The sequence below is a fragment of the Rhododendron vialii genome, chromosome 13a, assembly GCF_030253575.1.
Source record: "Rhododendron vialii isolate Sample 1 chromosome 13a, ASM3025357v1".
Classification (NCBI taxonomy): Eukaryota; Viridiplantae; Streptophyta; class Magnoliopsida; order Ericales; family Ericaceae; genus Rhododendron; species Rhododendron vialii.
This window is the reverse complement of record NC_080569.1, coordinates 20,211,415-20,237,884: the sequence shown is the minus strand read 5'-3', so window position 1 is coordinate 20,237,884 and position 26,470 is coordinate 20,211,415. Positions and strand designations below refer to the sequence as shown.

The 26,470-nt window shown below is 40.1% G+C and overlaps 2 protein-coding genes across 3 annotated transcripts; one reads left to right on the top strand and one right to left on the bottom strand.

Moving 5' to 3' along the window:
* The first annotated feature begins 9,049 nt into the window (after positions 1-9,049).
* LOC131314457 (WEB family protein At5g55860-like) lies at positions 9,050-12,498 on the top strand. 2 transcript variants are annotated; one of them, XM_058343095.1, is made up of 3 exons: positions 9,050-9,200; positions 9,705-9,950; positions 10,757-12,498. In XM_058343095.1, the coding sequence occupies exons 2-3, from the start codon at positions 9,732-9,734 to the stop codon at positions 12,305-12,307; spliced, it is 1,770 nt and encodes a 589-aa protein (XP_058199078.1). In that variant the 5' UTR covers positions 9,050-9,200; positions 9,705-9,731; the 3' UTR covers positions 12,308-12,498. The 2 variants fall into 2 exon arrangements, with proteins under 2 accessions (XP_058199078.1, XP_058199079.1); XM_058343096.1 differs by having other exon boundaries at positions 9,051-9,200; positions 9,715-9,950.
* A 10,074-nt stretch (positions 12,499-22,572) lies between these two features.
* On the bottom strand, positions 22,573-23,339 carry LOC131313966 (uncharacterized). The gene is made up of 2 exons (XM_058342463.1): positions 23,146-23,339; positions 22,573-23,059 (listed from the first exon to the last, which is right to left on the bottom strand). Exons 1-2 carry the CDS (start codon positions 23,337-23,339, stop codon positions 22,573-22,575), a joined length of 681 nt encoding a protein of 226 aa, XP_058198446.1.
* Between the last annotated feature and the right edge of the window lie 3,131 nt (positions 23,340-26,470).

Here is a 26,470-nt window from a genome sequence, read left to right as displayed (position 1 = left end):
CTGCCCTGCAAGTAGAACCAAAGCACTCAATTCAGGGGAATTGCTCAGGAAATCAAAATGTAAAAAAAAAAGTGTTTAAGTGACTTCAAAGTATAAACCCCTGATATCATGAGCAAATATAATCAAGAAAATATAACAAAAAGTAGGGGATTGCTCTTCAAAGATTGAAGGTATATTACAATCTGTAAAAATGAATGGATCTCAATCCCAGAAGATAGTTGAATCTCTGTCCATTCATTTCTCCCATATGGCGAATCTCTCATTTCTTCGACTCCAAATTCAGGAGATTGTTGCCGGAGTGATTTTGACGGAACTACTTAGAGATTGCAGAGAATTGGTGTTGGATTTTGCAGAGATTTCAGTTTTGACGGGCTCCAAAATGAAAGAAATCCTTAAAACACATGGTCCTTGCACGAAAAGAGGAGAGGGAGAATAGAAATGAGAGAAGAGGAGAGAGAGAGAATAGAAATGAGGGCTGGCCCGAGAAGGGAAAAAAAATGAAAATTAAATGAGTTGGTGGGTGGATGGACCCCACACCAATTTTAAGGCTGTTTTTTTTTTGTACGTAGTATTTCCCTACGTTAAAATGATGAAGTACAATGTTGCAGAAGTCTTACGGTCCTAGAAACAGTGATCTAGAATTTGGAAGGGAATGAACGTTATAAATTATGATTACGACTGTTTCGACGTACTGTTGTTTGGTCCCTAGCTAGCTTGCACTGCTTTATTGTGACCGACATGCAACTAGTACGTTGGTTCGGACACATGATTTTAATCTTCAGAAGTGAATGCATATATAATTAATCGAACGTATTTATGAAAAATTCTTCAATATAATAACAGCTAGGATAAATTGGAGACTCGATTGAGGTGGGCTATTACCCTTGTTCATCCTCCATATCGGTACTGGCCATCAAGCAAAAGAAAATTACTACGCAGTAGTTGTCGATTCATTCGATCGTATATTTGGCAACAAGTAAGATTTTATGCTACTAATTTGTCTTACTCTATTCAATTGAAAACCTGACATTTCTCTCTCTCTTTCTCTCTAAAACCCTAAAGAAGCTGTCGCCCCACATCTCTTCCTTTCCCTCCCCCAAGGGTTTTACGCCCAAATGGGTGATGGGAGGGAAGGGATTTCTCCCCCTCGTGGGATTTTTTCATCTCCCGATCTTAGATCTCGGAGGATTTCTCTCCTTCCCCCCTTATCTCCATCCTCCTCATCCCCAAACCACCATCTGCCGCCCCTCTTTCACCTCTCCCGTTGTGTAGTCCAACGGCTTTTAGAGGTAGTGTCTTGTAGATTGTGGTCGCCGGAGGCGTCCTCCTCCGCTGGAGTAGGAAATTTAGGTTGGTGGATGAAGTCTATTCCAGTACGGCGAACTCCTTTCGGTTCCGTTACCAATTTTTCTCTTTTTTGTTCTCTTCTTAATTTGGTGTTGATCAAATCAACGGTCCTTTTGATTTAAAAGGGGTGGTGACTAATTGATTTAAAACTAACCACCTCATAGTGTCGGGATTTATGTTTTATCTTTTTATTCGTTCAAAAAGAGTTACTAATTAAGGGACGGACGCAAGATTTGAGTATGGGTTGGGCGAATATTATAACAAACGTCTTTAAAACATACAGTATGATATGAAATGCAACATCAATTAAGCCAATTCATATTGAACAAAAAATTATCAACAGAATTGTCATATATATATGATTACAGAAATATGATAGCAAATAATCACATGCATATAGTATAATGTATCAATATCTACTCCAAACGCAAAATGTAGAACCTTTGCTTCCATCCCTATCCAATAAGTAAGAACTTCAAATTGTGATTCGACGCTCTTCCAAATGTAAAAGGCATTTTATAATGGGATCAACATCAAAGTGCCGTGCAATGTCTTTCTCAATGTACGAGAGCATATAATTCGTAATGAAATCATCCTACATTTTATTCCGCAGTCTTGTCTTCAACAAGGGGATAAATGATCGATTTTCTTGTTTTCCCCAATACATGGCACAATTCAAAAATTGTGAACAAAATCTAAAACTCTGATTAATGCTTGAAAACGTACATCAAACTCATAATTTTGCAATTGAAACTTCAAATGTAGCTTTTCTTGCTCGATAAAATTCTAGAGGCATCATATATTTGCAAGCTTGCAAATATCATCAATATTGAAAGATCTATAACCATCCCTAGGGTCTAAAACAAAGCATAGAACAAGTAGATCCCTCACATCCTCCTTAAAGTGATTATTCAATTCTCTCTCTTTCTTTCTTTTCTCGGCAAAAGAAATTTTATTAAACTTTGAAAAGAATACAAAGATTAAAAGGACAAGGGTAAGTAAGTAAAAGCAACCCGACATTTAAAATAGCAACAACAACCAGCCTCTGACCAACAAAACCAAGCAATACCCACCAGAGCAAAACCTAGCTGAGCGCAACTAGCGAGAGAAATAAGCAAACAAAAATCCCAGCAATTACAGCAAACACACACAACAAACCAACAGCATAGCAACAGGAACACATGCAAAAACCCAAAGAGAAGAAATTGTATCAAAACTCCACAGAAATGGAAGCATCTTCTTACAAATCATCAAAGCCATCAATAATACCATCAAGCTCCGTATCTGAAATCTCACCATCCTCCATTTCCATCCCAAAATAATTTTTAATAGTATCTCTCTCCCTGCCATAATAATTAGGGATACTTAAATATTCATCCATCCCATGTAAGTCCTGGTCATTTTGAATGATTATGTTTTCATCCCGACATTTAAATAAACCTAATTTTACCCCTATTTATACTAATCTGATTTCTATATATATAGCAAAGAATTTTGAGACCAAATTTTAACTTCGCAAGTCCTTTGACCAATTTGAAAACCATTTCTGTATTTATAGATTTCACATCCCGGAATTCTCGATCTAATCTAGCTCCAGATTAAAAGGAGCGAAAGGCAATCATGCCATTCTCCAAAAAGGAAAATACACATGGCTGCATGAATCCAAGAAAGCCCCAAACCCAGTGTGGCGTCAAAATCACCCCATCTCCGGCGCTGGTGGCCGCATCATGATTTTCTGCTGCCATAGCTTGGGGATGGAGGACGGCAGTGGGGATGGGGATGGAATTTTGAGATGTATCATACAGCGGTGAGGATGGGCCATATGGCGGCGACGTGGGCAAAGTAGCACAGCACTAGGCATGGATCAAGGGCCATTTTTCTTATCATGGATGGGTTTGGGTTCTGAGTAGCACTCATTAAAAAACGTCAGTGATGGATTACCATCTTATTCTATGATTCCGGCATGGCTGATTGTGGTGGCGGTGATGGAGGAGCAGAATACTCCTAAGGAGCGGTATTTTTATAATCATGATGGTGTATTCATGAATTCATGAATATTTTTCATGGTGTATTCCTCTTGGTTCATGAGATCATGGCTCAGATTTGTATTTTTATGATCATGGTTTATTCATGAAATCATGATTGTTTATTTTTCGATTAAATCATGATTTTTTCCCCAATTAAATCTTGGTGTATTCATGGCTTGATCATGATGTAATCTTGAAATCATGGTGTATTCATTGATTTATGAAATTATGGCTCAAATTTGTATTTTTATAATCAGGGTGTATTCATGAAATCATGATTTTTTTCCTGATTATATCATGGTGTATTCATGGCCTATCACTTTTTTTCGATTTGCATTTTTTTTTGAAAGTTTATCTCTTTTTTCCTTCCCTAATTATTCCTTTTTAGAATTCCCTAATATTGTGCATTCCTTCCATTTTGAAATCACCTGTTAAGTATCATTAAAAATCAAATCCCACCAACATAGGAAGCAAATATATAACTATACACACACACACACACATAAAGGGCAAGAAGGGGGTAATTCACTCATTGAAAGGATGAAAACATAACCGCTAAAAGTGAGCGGGATGAATACTTACGTGGGATGACTTATTGAGATGGATATTAAAAAACTCCTATTAATGCCCAAGTATCACCTAAAAATTACGTGATAATTAATTCTTGACAAATTTTCGCATATTACCACAAAAATTGAAACTACAGTAGGGCGGTCGCCCGGACTCATCCGCCCTTGCGTTCGTCCTTTTGGTAGCTTGACGGCCAACACGTGAAAAAACCCCCAAATCCCTTATGGACAATTATTTCTTCAACAGATTAACCGTTCTTTCTTTTTTTCTTTTAGTTTGCAAAAGGTTTATGTTTGGGATATATGGCTGTGGATAAAAAATTTAGATTGTAGCTTTAGATTCTATTATGGCTTGTGAATTTTGGAATTTAGAAGTAGATAAACATATTTACCATAGCAGTGAAATTATGATTAAACTCTAATAAAAGTTGATGTTGTGTTTACTGCATAAAGCTGAAAATAAGCATGTATGGAATTTAAAATCTAAAATTTGATTCGAAAGACCAAAAACTATCCAAAGCCAGCTTTGGGATTTTCATAATTTTTATTTCCTTTTAAGCTTTTCAAAATATATATGTAGAATCTAAGAATTTGTTATCTACAATTTTTGGTAAACGTTCCAAACCGAATCTAAAAAACTAGAATTTCAAAATCTGAAAAATGAAAAGAAGGCAATTTCTCGAAAACGCACACAACGAAACAAAGGGAAATGGTTGTAAAGTAACATCATAGACTATTATGCCATGTCGAACTGATGCAGGGGCGCTGTTGTCCCTTATGGACAGCAGCTTGTGGCTGTACTCGAGTTGCGGGTCCACTCCAGTCTCGCTCAGATGATTGAAAGTGTTCACTTCGTAGAGCTCGTCGAGTAGAACAATTATGTAAAAAATCAACTCAATTAAATATCATTAAGTGCCTGATTAGAACCTTTTTATCTTGAAAAGAATAGATTCGAAACACTGGATCAAATCCAATGTAACCCATGGACCGAGAGTTACATGTGTTCCAATTAGGTACTTAATGATATCCAATTGAGCTGGTTTTTTGCATAGTTGTTCTACTTAACGAGCTCTACGAATTGAATGCTTTCGATCATTAGAGTAAGACCGGAGTGGACCCGCAGCTCGGGCGCAGCTGTAAGCTGCTGTCCCTGTAGCGCCCCCGCTTCCCATGTTATGTGGCTTCTTTTACTCAAATTAAATGGCTCGATCCCATATGCACGTTACCTTACATTGTTTGTTTATTACTTATGGTTCATGAGAAACCATCTTTTTTAAACCGAAAGGAGATTTTATTATGACGACATAGAAGATGAGCAAGAGGCTCTAACATCATCAAAGGCTGGAGCCAAGAGTCATTGGGGAAAATCACCCCTTCAACTCATCAACCCATTACCTGATAGAGATTTCCTAGCCACAAAGTGTGCTACCCTATTAAAATCATGTTTCACATGAGAAAAGAGACATGAGGAAATATTCATAGCAATCTGGAGACAAACCAAAATAATGGTATCATAGTCAACGAAGGATCAAGAGCTATTGAGAGCTTGAACAATCTGAAGTGCATTCTCCTCAACGATAATCCGAAAATAACCCCAACGCAAAGCAGTAGTAAGAGTGAACCAAAATCCAAAAGCTTCAATGACACGAGGAGAGAGAGGACCCTTAAATATTTCCATTGCTGCTCCCATCAATATTGCATCTCTATTCCGAGCCACAAAACCCACACCACCATTGCCATCCTGAGAATTTAGTGCACCATCAACATTTAACTTTATGTAACCTTCCAGTGGAGATTGCCAGATTTGGGTACAAGGAGAAGAGAAGGGAGGAGCCTTGTGTTCCAATAAATCACATGCCACCTTGAATTCTTTCCACACCAACAGAGCTTTCTCATAAACTGCTAATGGTTCCCATTGTTGGCCCTCAAACAAATCCTGGTTTTTGTTTTTCCAAATCGATCAGCAAATGAAGGACACAATAGCTTTCCCATCCCGGCTGTCCACTTCAAAAATCTTCCCTTGTGGTAATGACATCCACCATTGCCGAAAACTCAAATGTTTCCAACCAGAAACAGCATTTAGGGGGCCAAATTTCCTCACCTCCCTTGGCCTCTTGCAGCAGAAAAAAACATGCTCGATTGTTTTAGTTTCTTTGCGACAGTGAAAACAAAATGGGTCCCCAATAACTTGTCTACGATGAAGGTTTGCAGCCATAACTAATGCATTATGAAAGCATTTTCAAATGAAATAACATACCTTATTCGGGACCTAAAGCTTCCAAATGGCCTTCCAATTCATTCGATCCAGTCCTCCCGAATTCGGTTCCCCCTTCACAGTGGATTTCTTAGGAAATAGAAGGGATTTTGCTACATGGTATGCTGACCGGACCATAAATTTGCCATCATCAGTGTAATGCCATACCCCCTTGTTTGGAATTCCTTGTTGACTGACTCAGATAGCCAAAATATCTTGGGCATCTATAGGGCCAAAAATTCTCTCACAAAGCTGTCATTCCATTCGTGCCGTTCCTCATCAATAAGATCATATACTTTTTTTGTGGTAAAGGGGCTAAATGTGGTCCCATAGGAGGTGTACTTAGGACCTTGGAGGCGAGGGCTCGGGGCATCCACTGGTCCGACCACAAATTTATAGCTTTGCCATCGCCAACCCTCTAACGCCAACCACGCCGAAGAACTTCACGCCTTGCTAGAATACTATGCCAAGCCCACGAGGCCATTCCTGGACATTGAGCTTCCCAAAAAGAGGAACGGGGAAAGTAATTACCCCGAAAAACCTTTTGGAAGAGAGATGGTGGGCCTGTGACCAAGCGCCACCCTTGCTTGGCAAGAAATGCTAGATTGAAAGTGTGCAAGTCACGGAACCCCATTCCACCCATGGATTTGTTGTCACACAACTTATCCCAACTGACGCACTGAAGTTTCCTTTCCCCCTTCTTGCTGCCCCACCGAAATTTGCTCATGGATTTACACAATTGACGATAAAGCCTTTTCGGTAGGAGGAAACATTGCATAACATATTTGGGCATGGTCATTACCATTGATTTAAGAAGAACTTCCTTACCCGCATTATTTAGTCTTGCCTCTGACCAGCCCTTCAACTTCGTGTCCACGCAATCCAGGACATATGAGAATACAACCCTCTTTGATTTTCCAATGATTGACAATAGCCCTAAGTATTTGCTCCCTCCTGTCTCAAGTCTGAAATTCATCACATTAGCAATCTCAATTTTGACATTGCAAGGCATGTTTGGGCTACAGAAGAAAGAGGATTTGTCCCGATTAACCATCTGACCCGATGCTTGCTCATACTTGTTAAGGATCCCATTAATGGTCTGGCAATTGTCTAGAGTAGCTTCCCCAAAAATAATCGAGTTATCAGCAAAGAAATGTATTATTGATCTGGCAAATAATATTAACGAATTCGTCATAGCTTTTCTTTTTCCCAGTAATATTCATTTATGAAACCCTTCTTGCTGCCCCACCAAAATCTGCTCATGGATTTACACAATTGACGACAAAGCCTTTTCGGTAGGAGGAAACATTGCATAACATATTTGGGCATGGTCATTACCATTGATTTAAGAAGAACTTCCCTACCTGCATTATTTAGTCTTGCCTCCGACCAGCCCTTCAACTTCGTGTCCACGCAATCCATGACATATGAGAATACAACCCTCTTTGATTTTCCAATGATTGACAGTAGCCCTAAGTATTTGCTCCCTCCTGTCTCAAGTCTGATATTCATCACATTAGCAATCTCAATTTTGACATTGCAAGGCATGTTTGGGCTACAGAAGAAAGAGGATTTGTCCCGATTAACCATCTGACCCGATGCTTGCTCATACTTATTAAGGATCCCATTAATGGTCTGGCAATCGTCTAGAGTAGCTTCCCCAAGAATAATTGAGTTATCAGCAAAGAACAGATGGACACGGTCGGGCATTCGCGGCCAATTTTGACCCCCCTCATTTCTCCTCTAGTCACTGCCCTACTGAAGCAAATGATGAAACCCTTCTGCGCAAAGAATGAAGAGATAGGGGGATAGTGGACATCCCTGGCGAAGCTCCCGTTGTGGCTGAAAAAATTCCCCCTTTTTGCTGTTAATAACCACCACAAATGAGACCGTTCTAATACATTCCATCACCTAATTGATCCACCTCCTATCAAACCCCAATTTCCCCATAACTGCTTCAATATACCTCCATTCAAGTCTATCATATGCTTTGGCCATATCTAGTTTCAATGCAAACCACCCCTTGCGATCATGTCTCCTGTTTTTCAGTGAGTGCATAACTTCATGTGCAATCAAAATATTATCAGAAATAAGTCGGCCACCAATGAACGCGCTCTGGTTTTCGGAGACAACCAAAGGTAGGACATGGCAAAGCCGATTGGCCAATATTTTCGTAATCAACTTGTAGAGTACATTGCATAAACTGATAAGATGGAATTGGGAGGGTTTAGTTGGGCATTGCGTTTTAGGGATAAGTGTGATAAGGGTTTGGTTCATGCTAACCTTGATTTTGTCTTATTACTATTTTTGATAACTGAGGGTGTACCTCCGTGCCAGTTTTCGCGCATTACAATTAATTTATGAGGAGCCAATACCACCATCGAGTAGCAGGGACGAAGCTTAATTAGTATGGTTAGTCTAATATAGGAGTATTTTTTTAAGAGAATGTCTTCTTCTTTTTTTACAGAGGATACCGTGAAAAATGGGTTTACGGAGTCCAATCGCATGCGTCCAAAGTGTTTTTGAACGGTCCGGATTGAAAACCAATTTTGACAGATAAAAAATAATTTTTACCGGTCAAAATTGAAAAGCAATCTCAACCATTGCGGAAACGGACTGCTGCGATTGCACGAATCCGCGAGAAACTTATTCACGGCACTTGTTCACGGCTCTACCGTGAATAAGTTGCTCTCTTTTTTTAACTAGATAGAATCTATCGTGGTTAAAAAATCATTGGTAATCTTTCAACGGCCAACAAGCAAAACGCGGCAACCATTTGGAAGCCCAAATTTTCGTTATTGTCCTCCGGAAATGTCTCTGTGACCTGTAAAACAGGGGCCCTTTTTGTACATCTAATTCTATCTGACCAGCTAATTTGGTTGACGCTTTTCATATTGACAGAAAGAAAGGACTTTTGCATTTCGCTTCCTCTTAAGTTGTTCCTTTCTCGGGCACGTTCTTTGTAATTGAATTACTGAAGATCTCATCAAATTCCCTTCAGAGGTAAAGACATTTTTACCTTTTTCACGTATTATTGTGTTACTTGTTTCAACGTCAGTGAATCTTTGAATGTCTCATGGAACTTGTATGCCACAATGATATCTTATTTCGAGAATATTATGTGTGACAAATTCCTCATACGCTGAAATTTGGTTGATCGATAAAGCCATACACTTTGTTCGTTATTTCTAATTTACTGTCGTTATCTTGCAAGATCTGATTTCCGAAAGGATAACAAATCATTGTTGGAAAGGTTGACGTAGTTATACTTCTGCTCGTTAGAGATGATCACATTGGCATACACACATATTGCCCATCATGCCCCACCTTTTTTTTTGTTCAAAAAAGATTGATGCCTAATCAATTAGTGGGGTAACATTAGCCTGTGATGCTTTCCCTCTCGTTGACGAGGGTAGCGACTCCAAAATATTCACTACCGAAATTGGATGTCTAGTTCGGGATTTTCCTTCTGTATCTCATGTAAAAATAACAATGTCGTTTGCTTAGATCTTTTCAGGTGCGCGGGAGAAAATAATGTTTGGTCCGAGCATAATAACAATTCGCCAGATGGGTTCTCCAAGGAGTGTAGGAACGCCAAGAAGCATAAGGTCTCCGCGGTCCACAGCAGCAGTGGGAGAGATTGATACAAAAGCACCATTTCAATCTGTCAAGGCTGCAGTCAGCTTATTTGGTGAAGGATCATCCTCCCCAAGGGCAAAACCAGTTGTTAAGAAGCCCAAAACTGCTGAAGAGGTATGTTCTGACAGGATGTTGCATAATTAGGTCTAATTAGTACTCCCTCCATCTCCAAATAAGACTCCACGATGCAATTTTCAATTGTCTCTCAAGAAGTGTCCATTTTGAAAAATTATTGGCTAAAAGTTTGTACCATTATCATTTTGTTCTTTTCAAAAGTTAATGGGAAAAAAATGGAGGATAATATGTCTTCTTAATAAGATGAAATAACGAAAATGGACCTTAAAAAGAGACGGAGGGAGTATATTGTTTGAAAGATTTTGTCAATTTTCCATTAGGTGGTGGTTAACGAACCCAAAATGTCCGAAAAAATAGTTTCCCATATCCATTTCTCATATTTCAATAAAATACCCACGTCACATATTTGGACAGAATTTTAGGTACTCTTTTTCAATCTCGCATTTTGGTCTTTTTCCACTAGAATATTGGAGCAGCTATTTCTTCAGGTGTAAAACTATAGAATCCGAAGTTGACAAAAACAAACCCAAAACCAGAAATGTATTATTGATCTGGCAAATAATATTAATGAATTCGTCATAGCTTTCCTTTTTCCCAGCAAATGAATGCCAACGCATTTTGGGAGATCCAGCTGGCTGTTGGTTCGAGTGACATATGAAAAAGTCAACAAAAGCAATTCGATTAGTATAATCTATAAACCACGGCTTAGGTTGTCTAACAAAGTATTTGACAAGGGACCAATTTTTTTACATTTAGAGTAATATTCATTTATCAATTCATAATGCGACTTTCCTATGGTAAAACCTGATAATTGGAATGTGATGTGGTCATTTGTTATGCAACAGAGAGATTTGGAGAAAGAAACACAGCTACACTTGGCCGTCAAAGAGCTTGAAAAGTTTAAAGAACACCTGAAAACTGCAGAAACTACTAAAGCGCAAGCACAAGGGGAACTCGAAAAGGCCAACAGAACGCTGCATGAATTAACATCCAAACTTCAAACAGTCAGTGACTCCAAGCAAGCAGCGATTGCTGAAACAGAAGCTGCAAAGAATCGTGCTAAACAACTGGAAGAATCAGCAAAATCCAGAAAACAACATGCCGATACTGAAAGAGAACAGTACAAGGCCTCTGCTGCTGAACTTGTTCTTGTAAAACAAGAACTCACAAACCTTCGACAGGATTTTGACATGGCTATGGGAATGAAACTATCAGCATCCCAAAAGGAAGCAAATGCTCAAAATATAACTAAGGTTAACAGAGAGAGGGTAGATGAGCTTTCCAGGGAAATGGCAACAACGCGTGAAGCGCTTAGTCAGGTCATGCTTTCCACTCTTCAAGCCCAAGAAGAGAAAGCAAAGACTACGGGAAAAAAGGAAGTTTGTATGCAATCACATGGAATAGCTAAGGACAAAGTAGAGAAGAAAATCCTATTATTAGAGGAAGAAGGATCTGATTCTGAACTCTCTGGAAATCTTGAGGAGAAGCTTGAAGAAACAACCAAGTCAATTGCAGTCTTACAAGATATACAAGCTCTAAGGACAGCTGATTTGGAGCTTGAGGGTTCCAAAAATGCACTGAAAGAAGTTCTACAAAATGAATCCTTGCTCCGAAGTTTGGTGGAATCGATGACTTTGGAAATGGATAAGGTGAAGAGGGACGTAACTGAAATGAAGGAGAAGGAAGCACAATTTGAATATGCTGCTAAGAACCTGAGAGCCGAAATAAACAGGAGCAAAATGGAGCTTGAGGCACTTCTTGCTAAGGAAAGTAAACAAGAAAATGCTTCGAATGATGAGAGCTTGACAGTGCAACAAGTATTGTCAGAAATTGAATATGCAAGACTGGATGTGGAAGAGACGAAGAAAAAAACTAAGGAACTGAAACAAGAAGCCAAAACTGCACGAAATGAGGCCAAGGAAATGGAGGAGAAGTTACAAGTTGCACTTAAAGAGGCTGAAGAAGCAAAAGCAGCAGCGAAACTTGCAAGTGATCGGATTCACAACACGGCTTCATGTACTCATGATGCAGTCCAGGTTACAGGTTCAGACTCCAGTGCCAAGATCAAGTTGTCGGCTGAGGATTTTGAATCTTGGACAAGGAGAGTTGAGCAATATGAAAAGTTGGCTGAAATGAAAGTGGCAGATGCCATGGCTGAGGTGGAAGAGAGTAAGGCGAGTGAGAGAGAGGCGGTTAAGAGATTGACAACAAATTTGAAAGAGATAGAGGATACGAAGGCTGCAACTGAGGATGCTTTGAAGAAAGCAGAGATGGCTGACGCAGCGAAACAAGCAGTGGAGGGAGAGTTACAAAAGTGGCGTCAACAAGACCAAAAGAAGGAATTTGGAGAAGCTTCCAATGGTCAGCAGGGGTCAGAGATGCCATTACATTTGTAGTTCTATACCTTCTAGGACATGAAAGAACTTCATCTCATATTTTTAGCCCACTGAGAAAATACTGCCTCTTTTTCCTACGCATAACTATACGAGCAACATTATCCTAATGTTTCCAACAATACATGTACATCCTCTGGTCATAGCATATCTAAACTACAAGAGAAAGAAAAGGACCACGCATAGATGGCATTTTTTTTTAACACAATTGCACAACATACAATTCCACGCGGAAATTAAAACCAAACCATAGGAAGTATGAATTTCTCTAGGCAATGATATTAGCCAAATACTGCATAATGAAATTATAAAGCATACCGTTTTGTGGTGTTTTCTTTCTACATTTTATGGTGGAAACAAATTGAAACTGAACATCCAGATGACATGTCAAGTCTACTTAGATTCTTTCAGCCAACGTGTCAAGCATAAAGTATAAACTTTACTAGTATTTTCATACATTGACTTTGTGAAGCGAGGTCCCACATCGCTTGGGTACCAAAGTAATATGAAATTTATTAGCGTGAGGGCACCCTCACTTCGATAGCTAGCTTTTGGGGTTGAGTTCTACCCAAGACCATGTAACAGAGTTAATGCAGCAACTGTTACATCTAGAAGTCTTGGGCTTTTTGACATATATAAAAGGGCATTAGCATCCCGACATCTAAGAGGGGATGTGCATTTGGTGGTCCAACACATTGCCACAAGACAGGCGTTAAGGTGCCTACTTCTAGTCGTCATTGATTTTCAGGTCATATGTGAACTATGGAGTCTGTCCCAACAATCAAACTAATGTAGATCAGAGTCAAGGTTTTCGGCAATATCCATTTCTTTCGCAGCCAACTCTGGTTTACTCAGATGAACAGATCCCTGCAAAGCGATCTAGCAGGTTCGTAGATTGAGGATTGATGCTTGATGTAGTTGTAGAGTAGTTGATGAAAGGGATGGTCCAAGGAAAAACAATTATCACTTGCATCCTGTAAACATCAGGAAGGCACAGAGCGCATCCATTCGGCAAAAATGTGGGAGGGATGCATAGTCCATCTCATCTGCGGACACTAATATTCACATGCAACAAAATTAGGCTAACTGTTTGCACGTACGTACATGGTCAGGAGGAAAGAACATATGCACATTAATATCCGGCCACTTGCAGCAGTTTGAGTTGTGAACGAGATGTTCTCGTTACCATTCAATCGAACCAAGGAGTAATGCATGTCATATATAATAATCATTTTGCTAGGTAGTCGGATAGCATGCATAAAAAAAGCCAGAATGAATTTATTTTACTGATCAGGACATGTTTAATTGTGGCGATGTCAGCAAAATTAAGTACTCCATTACAATATGGGACGACAACTTTCTTGGCCAATTAAGATTTGCTAGTGGCACCATCATGAGTCCTAGCCAACAAAAGCTGGAATGCATTTCAAATACTATTTCTTGCTGCCTAAAGCATTTTTTTTCCCCCTATTATTGTTTATACAGACATCTGTTAGATACGCAAGAAGTACATACCAAAGGGCTAAGCACGACAAGCTCCACATGATTCATTGGTTTTCGTTCGCTTCGACCTACAATTTGAATTCTCTAATGTGATGTCGGACGGAGCGTAGGGTATTGGCAGATAACTTTTGCATTCCCAAATCATGGTTCCATCTTTGTGCTAATTATTCTTCTAAAATTAATATTTATCCAGGGCACTTGCTGATTCTCTACCACCCCATCGATCCCTGCAATATATATATATATTAATTAATATAAGTATCACCAGCGAAAATAAATAGTTGTTTGCCATTGGATTTGATATGTTGATCTCATCATTTGAAATTCATACCGGGCTTCAACAGTTCACCAAAAAGGAAAACAAGAACATCAGATAGAGGATTAGACAACTTGATAGAGCATAATAGGGCCCCTCAAAGAGATTGGCTGAACTGAAAAATAATAATGTCAATCCTAGATGTGGTTCTTAGCCCATCCGTGGGTCACTATCTTGACATAATTGTAAGGATAGTTTTGTGTAATTTTCAGATTGTGTAATACTCAATGAGTGCTCATTTGTTGGTCTCTCATTCTATGGAGTAACTTGATTACAGTATATTTTTTAGTTGACAACACTTTTAACTTGCATAATTGATCTTGTTTGATAGATTTTAATCAATTCTATTGGTTAAAGTTTTTAAAAATCACATAAAATATTAGAAATTACAAAATATAAGCAATTGAAAATAGCACGAATTTCAAAAAAAAAACTAACAAATTAGAATAGAGGGAGTATAAAACAATTGATAAACGGCCATGGAATTTGGTCAAAATCAACAATTATGGTGATGTAATCCAGAGCTGTATACTCCGACTTTTGACTTCTTCGTAATTTACCATATATTAAAGGATTTGATTCTCGTACATATTCGAATATTCCATTGGCGTGTGTTCACATGCAACGCATACATTTTGTTTGGTTATCAGTTTCGATCAATCTTCTATCCGAAGATTCCGAAGAGGCAAATGCGTTTCACCTCCAACGATTACTTGTAAGGAAACAAATGGTAATTGCTATTTAATGGATATAATTTTTTTCATATATAATAACTCAGGTGTCTGTGACTGTTTACGTGTGTGCATCTCGAATAATCTTAAAGATCAATTCCACCATCTAGTAGCTAAGGTGTCAATGATTGTTTGCACGCATCTCAAGTAATTCCGGAGATCAATTCCACCGTCCACCAGTGGTGGTACGTGGATATGAATTTTCTAATATATCTACGTAAATTCATGTTTGACAAATTATTTTCATGAAGTAAAAGTTTATACTACAACCATTTATATACTAGGGCCTATTTGATAAAACTGAAAACTGAATGCTGAAAAATTAAGTACTGAAAGCTGATTGCTGAATTTTTTAAGCTGAAAAGCTGTTTGGTAAACATATTAAGTACCATAGTTATGGATACCGTTACGTACCGTTTTGACGAAGAACCAGTACCTTAACCCCCTAATTTCGTTCCGGTCTCAATACCGGCCGGTACCGGACTTTTCGGGAAATACCGGCCCGTATCGGGATACCGGCCTTTCCGGCCGAAATTTTGCAGAGTTTTTTTTTTTTTTTTAATACTTTTTCTGGTCCCAAAAAAACCAAAAAAAAAAAAAAAAAACATTTCAGGCCAAAGAAACGTTTTTAAAATTAAAAAAAAACGTTTCAGGCCAAAAAAAATAAAGAAACGTTTTTAAAAATTTTAGCAAAACACGGGCTTAACCATAGTACGTGCGCGAGGCTTAGATCCCGGATTTGCACCCCCCCTGCGCACGAATAACCCGTGACGCGCACCCGGTTAATTGGTTTCCGAATCAGTTTTTTCAAATTGCCTTCGGCCACGGCACATTTTCCCGAGCGCGCGAGACCTCTTATTGGGTTCTCATTCACAAGTTCACTAATGTGCAAAGTCATTTAAAGTGGAAAAGAATTTTGTAACTAAGCAATGTGGGACTAGAGAATCTCTAGTTGAGATATTTCATGATGAATTGTATGATATGGGGGATTTTTTTGAATTATAATTACATATAATTATTATATATATTGTAGTTGCGGTAAATCCGAAACGGTATCCGGTACCTGACCGGTACCGGTACGTACCGTACCAGTAGGAAAATCGGTATCCTGTCCGAAACGGTATTCAGAACTATGTTAAGTACTGAATTAAAAAAAATGATAAATTAATTTTAGTTCTAATTCTCTCTTAATTTACTAATGGTCACAATGTACTTATAGTTTTGGTAGAATGGTGATTTGTGGTGGTGTGTTGGTCATGGTGGAGTGGTGGTGTTAGAATGGCAGCAATAGTGGTGTAGGTAATGGTGGAGTGATGGTGGTGTAATAGTGACAGTGAGTGGTAGTGGTGGTGGTGGTGGTGGAGTGATGATGGTGTAATGGTGGCAGTGGCGGCCAGTGTGGTAGTGGTGGTGGCAGTGTGGTAATGGTAGTGGTGGTGGTGGTAGTGTTACGCCCGCAATTTTTCAACATAAATATAAAAGATTTCTGTAAATAATACCTCACAATATTTCGTACGTAACCCAAAAGAGTACTGTATTTCCATTCCTATAATAATACTTCCAAGTCCATAAGATTTCCAAATATTACATCACCGGTTCAACGGCCCAAATTAACATATGTATCAAGTGTCAATAGAGAGTTAAGGGTTTTACAAATGTTCCTTGATCAAAAGAATTACAACTTAAGTTACAAATACATCTTTCAAAAGAGATTTACAAAGATGAATAAGTAACTCATTTGGTTAGCTTTCAAAAATGGTGTCGATACTCCAAGCACTCCACGCATGCAACCTATGGTTCTGGATTAGCACCTGAAAATAATATAAGGCTTGAGCTACACTAGACCAGTAGAAAAGTCTACGCAAACTTTATATGTAAATGAGCTAAATGAAAGAACAAATGATGGGAAATCAAATGATAACGAATGTAAGCACAACTTATCATGGCTAAAGTGTCCAACTATCACCTATCCTTCTTCTCAACATACCCTTATATCCTATTCATTTCATTCATTTCTCAATAGCTCGAATCATCAGTATGTCTGAGCCGAAGCTCCTGCCGGGCTAATTATGGGACTCCAATATCCCTTGCCAAGCACCCACCTTGAAGGTTAGGCCTTGAGGGTTCACTATGAGCATTAGCTCTTGTCGGCCTATTTTAGGGACCCCAATATCCCCTGCCAGGCACCCAACCGTCGATGGGCCCCAAGTGTTCGCGCGTCGTTCACATGCTCAAATGTATCGTTCGTGTTTTAATGATAACAACTTACATTTCACATTTCTTTACTTAACGAGTTCATTGTAGTCTACTAGATACCACTCTAAGTGGGAAACGAGTAACACTCTCTAAAACACTTGCCACTCTAAGTGGGAAACGAGTAACACTCTCTAAAACACTTGAAAGAATGCATAAACAACCCATTAAAGTCGATGAGAAGCTTCACAAAGTGATTTGGAAGAACGTAGGAAAAGCTGCTCATAGACACTGTAGCAGCTCAATCACCTACTGGTTCTTCTACCGGTAGGCCAGGCATTAGATATTTACGTTCAAAATCTCGGCCTCTCTGTATCCAATTCCTAACGGTAGGAACTTTCACCTACCGGTATGACAAGTGCAGAATTTATCTCTTCTACCGGTAGCAGCTCAATCACCTTGGATACAGCGAGGCCGAGATTTTGAACGTAAGGGTCTAATGCTTGGTCTACCGGTAGAAAAAAAAATTCCTACCGGTAGGTGAACAAGTGCAGAATTTCCCTCTTCTACCGGTAGCAGCTCAATCACCTTGGATATAGAGAGGCCGAGATTTAAACGTAAGGATCTAATGGTTGGCCTACTGGTAGAAGGAAAATTCCTACCGGTAGGTGAATGAACTTTTGATCAGCTTTTGAGTTGCTGCAGTACGTTTGAGCTAGTTACGAAAAATTTCTCACTTGTCCTACCGGTAGGTGAAAAGTTCTTATCGGTAGGGAGAGTGTTTTTCAGGCGATTTTGACTAAATTTTTAGATTTCGATCCAATCTCAATAACAACCAATACAAGCCTAAATAAGGCACAAGAGCACTCAAATAATATATAAAGAGATGTAGAATTCTCTACCTCGAGTATCCAAGCCGAAACCGAAGAGATTGAGCGAACCCTAGCTTTCGGAATCCAAATCAAGCTAAATACATTGAACTGAGCTCTATCCAACGCGATACGAGCCCCAATACGCAAGTAGAAGATGGAGTGGAGGTTGATTGTTGTGGGTTTTGAATTTGGAGGTGAGTTTTTAGGTGTGGGAGTGATAGAGATGGAGAGAGCCGAGAGAGAGAGTGTGTGAGAGTGAGAGACCGAGAGAGAGATGGGGAAGGGAGTTGGGGAAATAAATCCCCTGCCACACACCACACATATATACACACCGTATTACACTTACACCCATATTTTCGAAACCCTTGCACATTTAACCACCACACTTATATTCACATCATTTTCACCATTTTCTTCAATTTCGAACATTAAAATTAAATAAAGAAATTTACGGGTCTTTACATTCTACCCTCCTTAAAGAAATTTCGTCCTCGAAATTTAAAATAACCATGCTCACTAAGCCATGCATCACATTAATATGCAACATGTTAAATATTAAACATTTCAATTTCGGATACTCACATTGGTATTTATGCAGGAAATAAATGCAGATACTTCTCTCTAAGCTCATCTTCTTGTTTCCAAGTTGATTCCTCGCTACCCTGACTTCTCCACAAGACTCGTACTAATGGTATCGTCTTACCCCTGAGGACTTGATCGAGTGAATCTAGGATACTGACTGGTTCTTCCCCATAAGACGCATCGGCCTCTAATTCGAGTTCGGACCACTATAACACATGCAAAGGATCCGGTTCGTATTTTCTCAATATAGACACATGGAACACATCATGTATGCCCAATAATCTCGGTGGCAAAGCCAAACGATATGCAACTTCCCCAACCTTCTCAATGATGTCAAATGGCCTAATATAACGCGGCGAAAACTTCCCCTTTTTTTCGAAACGAGACAAACCTCTACGCGGCGATACCTTAAGGAATACATGATCCCCCTCTTCAAATGACAACGGGCGACGACGACGGTCGGCATAACTCTTTTGTCTGCTTTGCGTGATCAGCAATCTTTGGCGAATCACTTTAACTTGTTCGGTTGTTCTTTCTTGAGCTTTCTTAAGGCGTTTGCGTATTGCTTTCATACTCTCGGAGGTCTCCTTAATCATCTTCAGTCCTACAAGTGTAGCCTTTCCCAATTCGGTCCAACACATTTGCGATCGACACGGTCTCCCATACAAAGCCTCGTACGGTGCCATTTCGATACTAGATTGATAGCTATTGTTATACGCAAATTCGACTAACGGCAAATAGTCCTCCCAACTACCCCAGAAATCCATCACACAAGCCCGAAACATGTCTTTCAAAATTTGAATCGTTCTCTCTGATTGCCCATCGGTTTGAGGATGATACGCGGTACTAAATAACATATTAGTGCCCAAAGCAGCTTGCAAACTCTGCCAAAAATGCACGGTAAACCTCGGATCACGATCGGACATGATGGATACGAAAATCCCATGAAGTTGAATGATCTCTTGAATATACAAACGGCTAAGCGTATCCACAGAATCGGTGACCTGAATAGGTAAGAAATGAGAGGTTTTAGTCAAACGGTCCATGATTACCCAAATAGTGTCATGCCCCCTCGGCGATCTCGATAAACCCATAACGAAATCTATGGTCACGTTCTCCCACTTCCACTCGGCCACAGGCAACGGTTGTAACTCCCCCGCGGGTCGTTGATGTTCCGCTTTCACTTGTTGGCACGTGAGACACTTGGACACGAAAATCACAACGTCCCTCTTCATTCCGAACCACCAAAATTGTCTACGCAAGTCGTGATACATTTTCGTCCCTCCCGGATGAACGGCTAATGGAGAATGGTGAAACTCTCGCAAAATTTCTTCCCAACACGAAACAGGTACAAACAACTTTCCTTGATAGCGCAAGCTTTGGTCGGCGTGAATCATCCACCCTTCTTGAGCATTTCCACTAAGGAATCTAGACGAAGTTCCTCTGCTTCTTCATCATGTTGTTGAGCTTCAATTACTCTCGTCAATAAAGTCGATTGCACCGTCAAGTTACACAACATGACCCCTTCCCGAACATCCTCAAAGTGCATGGCATAGAGGTCCAAATCGTTCATTGGTTTCCACTTGTGAATAGCTATGCTCGTAAGGTGTGTCAGTTTCCTACTCAATGCATCCGCCACAACATTCGCTTTCCCTGGGTGATATTGTAATTCAAAGTCATAATTTTCCAAGTGCTCCATCCAACGGCGTTGACATACGTTGAATTCTTTTTGAGAATACAAATATTTCAAGCTTTTGTGATCGGAAAAGACTTCAAAATTTTCACCGTACAAATAATTGCGCCAACTTTTCAAAGCAAATACGACGGCTGCAAGTTCTAGATCGTGTGTCGGGTAATTTCGCTTGTGAGTTTTCAATTGTCGTGACCCATACGCTACTACTCGCCCCGTTTGCATCAACATGCATCCCAACCCTTCCTTATACGTAACACAATATACGGAGTAGCCAACTCCACGTTCAGGCATAATCAAAACAGGTGCGGTAGTCAATCGCTTCTTTAACTCCTTAAAAGCTGCCTCACACGAGTCACTCCAAACGAAACGGGTCCCCTTACGCGTTAATCTAGTCGTTGGTGCCGCTAAATGAGAGAAGTCAAGAACAAAACGGCAGTAGTACCAGGCCAAACCCAAAAAACTACGAATTTCGAATACATTCTTCGGTCGCTGCCAATTCATAATTTACTCTATCTTTCTCGGATCAACAGACACTCCACTTTTCGAAACCACATGACCCAAAAATTTGACTTCGGATCACACTTACTAAGTTTTGCATACAATTGGTGCTCTCTCAAGAGTTCAAGAACAATGGTAAGATGAGTTTGATGTTCTTCCTTAATAGGTGAGTAAATCAAGATGTCATCCACAAAGACGACGACAAAACGATCAAGATAAGCACGGAAAATACTATTCATCAAGTCCATGAACGTAGCAGGAGCGTTCGTCAGTCTGAAAGGCATAACAACGAACTCATAATGGCCATAACGAGTACGGAAAGCGGTTTAAGGAATATCTTCCCTCCTAACCCTAAACTGATGATAACCGGACCTCAAATCGATTTTAGAAAAACAAGTCACTCCCCGAAGTTGATCAAATAAATCATCAATTCTAGGTATAGGATACTTATTCTTGATAATGACTCGGTTTAACTTACGATAGTCGATACACAAACGGAGTGAACCATCCTTTTTCTGCGTGAAAAGAGCCGGTGCTCCCCACGGAGACGTACTCGGACGGATGAATCCTAAGTTCTCCAATTCTTGCAATTGAGTCTTTAGCTCTCTCAATTTGGCGGGCGCAAAACGATACAGAGGTACGGAAATAGGAGTGGTACCGGGAAGTAGATCAATAGTGAACTCAATCTCTCTCTCGGGAGGCAAACCAGGTAACTCTTCCAGGAACACATCCGGAAAGTCACAAACTACTAAGGGTAACTCCCCGCGCATAGAGACATCCTCATCTAATGTCAAACTCACCAACAATGAGTAAACTGACTCTAGCTCACGAGGCCTGCACAAATATGGTTCCAACGGTTCCCGACGCTCCCCAAAGAATTCGAAACAAGGACCTTCGAGAGGACAAATATGAACTCGACGCTTGTAGCAATTGATGGTAGCATGAAATGTGGATAGCCAATCCATCCCCAAGATAAGATCAAACCCCGACATTCCCAAAATAATGAAGTCGAACACGAAGCGACGATCACGAATAACCAACTCACAATCTCGACAAATACGGTCAAGAGGCATTCTACCCCCTAGAGGTGTTTCGACAAACAAAAGAGGACTAATAGTCTCCGTTTTTTAGAATTTCAAGGCACATATAAATGATGCAGCAATGAATGAATGCGATGCTTCAGAATCAAAGAGTACTTTAGCAAATGAGTTGAACAAAAGAAAAGTACCCCTCACAACAGAAGTTTCTGGAGCCTAAGAAGTGGTACGTGAAACAGCAAAAGTGATGTTGAAAACTCGCCCTTGGGTACCTTAACCCTGCACAAAACCCCCTCTCTGACCGGAACCTTGAGCAGGCGTGGAAGAATTCGCTCCCTTGTCAACCCAGGAACTCTGAACCGATGTCATCTGGCGGAAGTGAAGCTGCTGCTGCCTCTGAGTGCCCCTAAACGGCTAGCCCACATTATGCCCCGTTCCCGGCTAATGCACGGAACCTGACTCATTGCGCGCTCCCGACCCTTGAGGACAATTCCTAGTAAGATGATCCACTTTACCACAAACGTAATAAGCCTTCTCGATGTGTGGACACTGAGCACGAATGTGTCCTAGTTGATTACACTTATAGCACACAGTCGGAGGTCTAGACAAAGCGTCCCGAGTCCCCAAAGAAGAAGGTGGCGGCCTAAAGTTCGACGAACTACCCTGCGGTGTCTGAGATGGTTCCCTTGGCCTTTTCCGTCATTGACTCCCGAAATTACCCGAAGAAGGGCTCAAACTTCCCACTGATTGCCTTGGCTCCCAAACCCTTACATTCCTTTGAGCTTCCTTCGGAATTTCAGTGCTCCTTGCACACTCCACAACTTCTGAGAACTTCATCTTATGCTAGACCATCACCATTCTTTTCACAGTGTTATGCAATGCCTTTTCAAACCGTCGACACTTTCTCTCCTCTGTTACTACCAACTCTGGAGCAAAACGAGACAAAGATTGGAACTTTTGCACGTACTCTGAGACAATCATATTACCCTGCTCCAGTTTCTCAAATTGCTCCCTAAGATTTTCACGTGAAGTTTTTGGGAAATACTGCTCCTCAAATAGCGCCTCAAATTCAGCCCATGTCAAATCTTCAATATCCGGTTCGTTTGTCTGAGCCGCGGTCCTTGCCGCCCTCCTCGCATCCTTCCTTGACTCTAAGACAGATTTCCACCACTCACCGGCCTCCTTAACCAATTGAACAGCCACAATACCTACTCTGATGTTGTCTTCGATGATATTGAGAGCTCTAAAGAGTTTACGAATTTGAGCTAGCCAGTGGTCAGCTACCAAAGGGTCGCTACTAGTCCCATCAAACACCGGTGGATTCCTACGGCTAAACTCTCACATTGCCACCATGGCTCGATCCTCTGCATTCTCTCTAGGTGCTTGGTTTAAAAGATTTGCAGCTGTAAGTGCTACAACGAGATCCCTAGCAATTGGTTTTGAGCTTGAGGTACTTCTGCACCCCGACTGGTCCCAGCCCCTGGATTCCCACCTGGGTTCTCCCCAAGCTGGCTAACTTCATCCTCAAGAGGTACCCCATGGCCACGACCACGGCCTCGACCACCCCGGGTTCCAGCCCCACCTCGCCTAACACGCGTCTTTGGAAGCATCTTATTACATGATATAGGAAAGGAAGACCATTACCCACAACATTATTACCATGAGGTAAAAGCCCCCAACTTTCCAACACAGGTTAATAACTTTACACCACTCTACGATAATGAAAATGTAACGCCAAGTAATCACATGAATGTTAGTCACACAAGCATGCACAAGTTATGTTAGAAGGTGCGACATTTTGAACCCATGAGACGAAACGTCTCCCCACGGTCTCTAGGTGTTCTAATCCTATTCTCTGATACCAAGTTGTCACATCCGCGATTTTTCAACATAAATATAAAAGATTTCTGTAAATAATACCTCACAATATTTCGTACGTAATCCAAAAGATTACTGTATTTCCATTTCCATAATAATACTTCTAAGTCCATAAGATTTCCAAATATTACATCACTGGTTCAACGGCCCAAATTAACATATGTATCAAGTGTCAATAGAGAGTTAAGGGTTTTACAAATGTTCATTGGTCAAAAGAATTACAACTTAAGTTACAAATACATCTTTCAAAAGAGATTTACAAAGATGAATAAGTAACTCATTTGGTTAGCTTTCAAAAATGGTGTCCATACTCCAAGCACTCCACGCATGCAACCTATGGTTTCGGATTAGCACCTGAAAATAATATAAGGCTTGAGCTACACTAGACCAGTAGAAAAGTCTACGCAAACTCTATATGTAAATGAGCTAAATGAAAGAACAAATTATGGGAAATCAAATGACAACGAATGTAAGCACAACTTATCATGGCTAAAGTGTCCAACTATCACCAATCCTTCTTCTCAACATACCCTTATATCCTATTCATTTCATTTGTTTCTCAAAAACTCGAATCATCGGTGTGTCTGAGCTGAAAATCTTGCCGGGCTAATTATGGAACTCCGATATTCCCTGCCAAGCACCCACCTTGAAGGTTAGGCCTTGAGTGTTCACTATGAGCATTAGCTCCTGCCGGGCTATTTTTGGGACCCCGACATCCCCTGCCAGACACCCACCCGTCAATGGGCCCCGAGTGTTCGCGCGTCGTTCACATGCTCAAATGTATCGTTCGTGTTTTAATGGACAACAACTTACATTTCACATTTCTTTACTCAACGAGTTCATTTTAGTCCACTGGATACCACTCTAAGTGTGAAACGAGTAACACTCTCTAAAACACTTGAAAGAATGCATAAACAACCCATTATAGTCAACGAGAAGCTTCACAAAGTGATTTGGAAAAACGTAGGAAAAGTTGCTCATAGACACTGTAGCAGCTCAATCACCTACCGGTAGAAGAGAAAAATTCTGCACTTGTCCTACCGGTAAGTGAAAGTTCCTACCGATAGAAATTGAAAACAGAAAGGCCAAGCTTTTGAACGTAAGAATATTATGCCTAGCCTACCGGTAGAAGAAAACGTAAGAATCTAATGCCTGGCCTACCGGTAGAAGAAAAGTTCCTACCGGTAGGTGAATGAGCTTTTGAGCTGCTGCAGTACGTTTGAGCTGGTCCTACCGGTAGGTGAAAAGTTCCTACCGGTAGGAAGAGTGTTTTTCAGGCGATTTTGACAAAATTTTCAAATTTCGATCCAATCTCAATAACAACCAATACAAGCCCAAATAAGGTACAAGAACACTCAAATAACATATAAAGAGAGGTAGAATTCTCTATCTTGAGTATCCAAGCCGAAACCGAAGAGATTGAGCGAACCCTAGCTTCCGAAATCCAAATCAAGCTAAATACACCAAACCGAGCTCTATCCAACGCGATACGAGCCCCAATATGCAAGTAGAAGATGGAGTGGAGGTTGATTGTTGTGGGTTTTGAATTTGGAGGTGAGTTTTTAGGTTTGGAGGTGAGGGAGATGGAGAGAGCCGAGAGAGAGAATGAGAGAGACCGAGAGAGAGATGGGGAGGGGAGTTAGGGAAATAAATCCCCTGCCACACACCACACATATATATACACCATATTACACTTACACCCATATTTTCGAAACCCTTGCACATTTACCCACCACACACATATTTACATCATTTTCACCCTTTTCTTCAATTTCGAACATTAAAATTAAATAAAGAAATTTATGGGTCTTTATAGGTAGAGCGGTGGTGATGGTGGCGAAGTGGTGGTGGTGATGGTGGCCAAGTGATGGTGGTGGTGGTGGAGTGGTGATGATAGTGGCCAAGTGGTGGTGGTGCTAGTGGTGGTGCTGGCCAAGTGGTGGTGGTGCTGGTGGTGGAGTGGTTGTAGGAGTGGTGGTGGTGGTGGTGAGAGTGGTTGTGGTGGTGGTATGGTGATTCAATGTAAGTACACAAGAATTCAGCCAAAAATTAAGTAGTTCAAAGCTACTTAATTTTTTTCAACTTTTTAGCCTACATTTTAAGTAACACTTAATTTGTTAAGTAATGTAAAATGTAGTTATCAAATTTACTGAATCACTTATTACTTAATTGATTCAATTTTAAACTCTAGTCTTTTATATTAGCCAAAAAAAAAAAAAAAAACCTCTAGTCTTTCATGTTGTTATTACTTAGTATTTTTTTCAATCTTATATTGAAAAAGTAAAATACTAATGCCATACTTTTCTAAACAGATAATGCATTAGGAATTGAAGTCAGTGTTTTTCTTATGCTAGCTACTAGTTTCGATGTTACATATATACATTTTTTAGTGATTGTGATGATCTATAAATTTGTTTTGATATTTTTTAAATAGGGATAGAAGGCGGAAAAATCGGATACCGTTAGTTGCCCCAATCTCTGTCAGGAGCAAAGATTTGGGGCCCAAGAGGCCAGAGATTCATCGACAGAAATGTGACAGGTTTGGCAATATTAAAGATTTTTTGATTTGGAAACGGAAGTAAGATTCGGTCCAGATCAATCGCGTTGCTATTCTACCCAAAACGTATATTCGACACGCATAATTTGAAATCACCCACCAAATTACGAGTATAGCAGAACATTGATATCAAGCAGATCAGATCAATTATAAATAAAATCGTTGGATCAAAGATGAGCTTCGTAGAAATTAACTGAACGAGTAATGATTTTTTGAAGACTAAATTAAGAAGACGATAAGGACTAATATAGAAGTCATGGCATGAAAAAGACGACTTTGCGTCCTTATTTGTGGAGTACTTTTAGT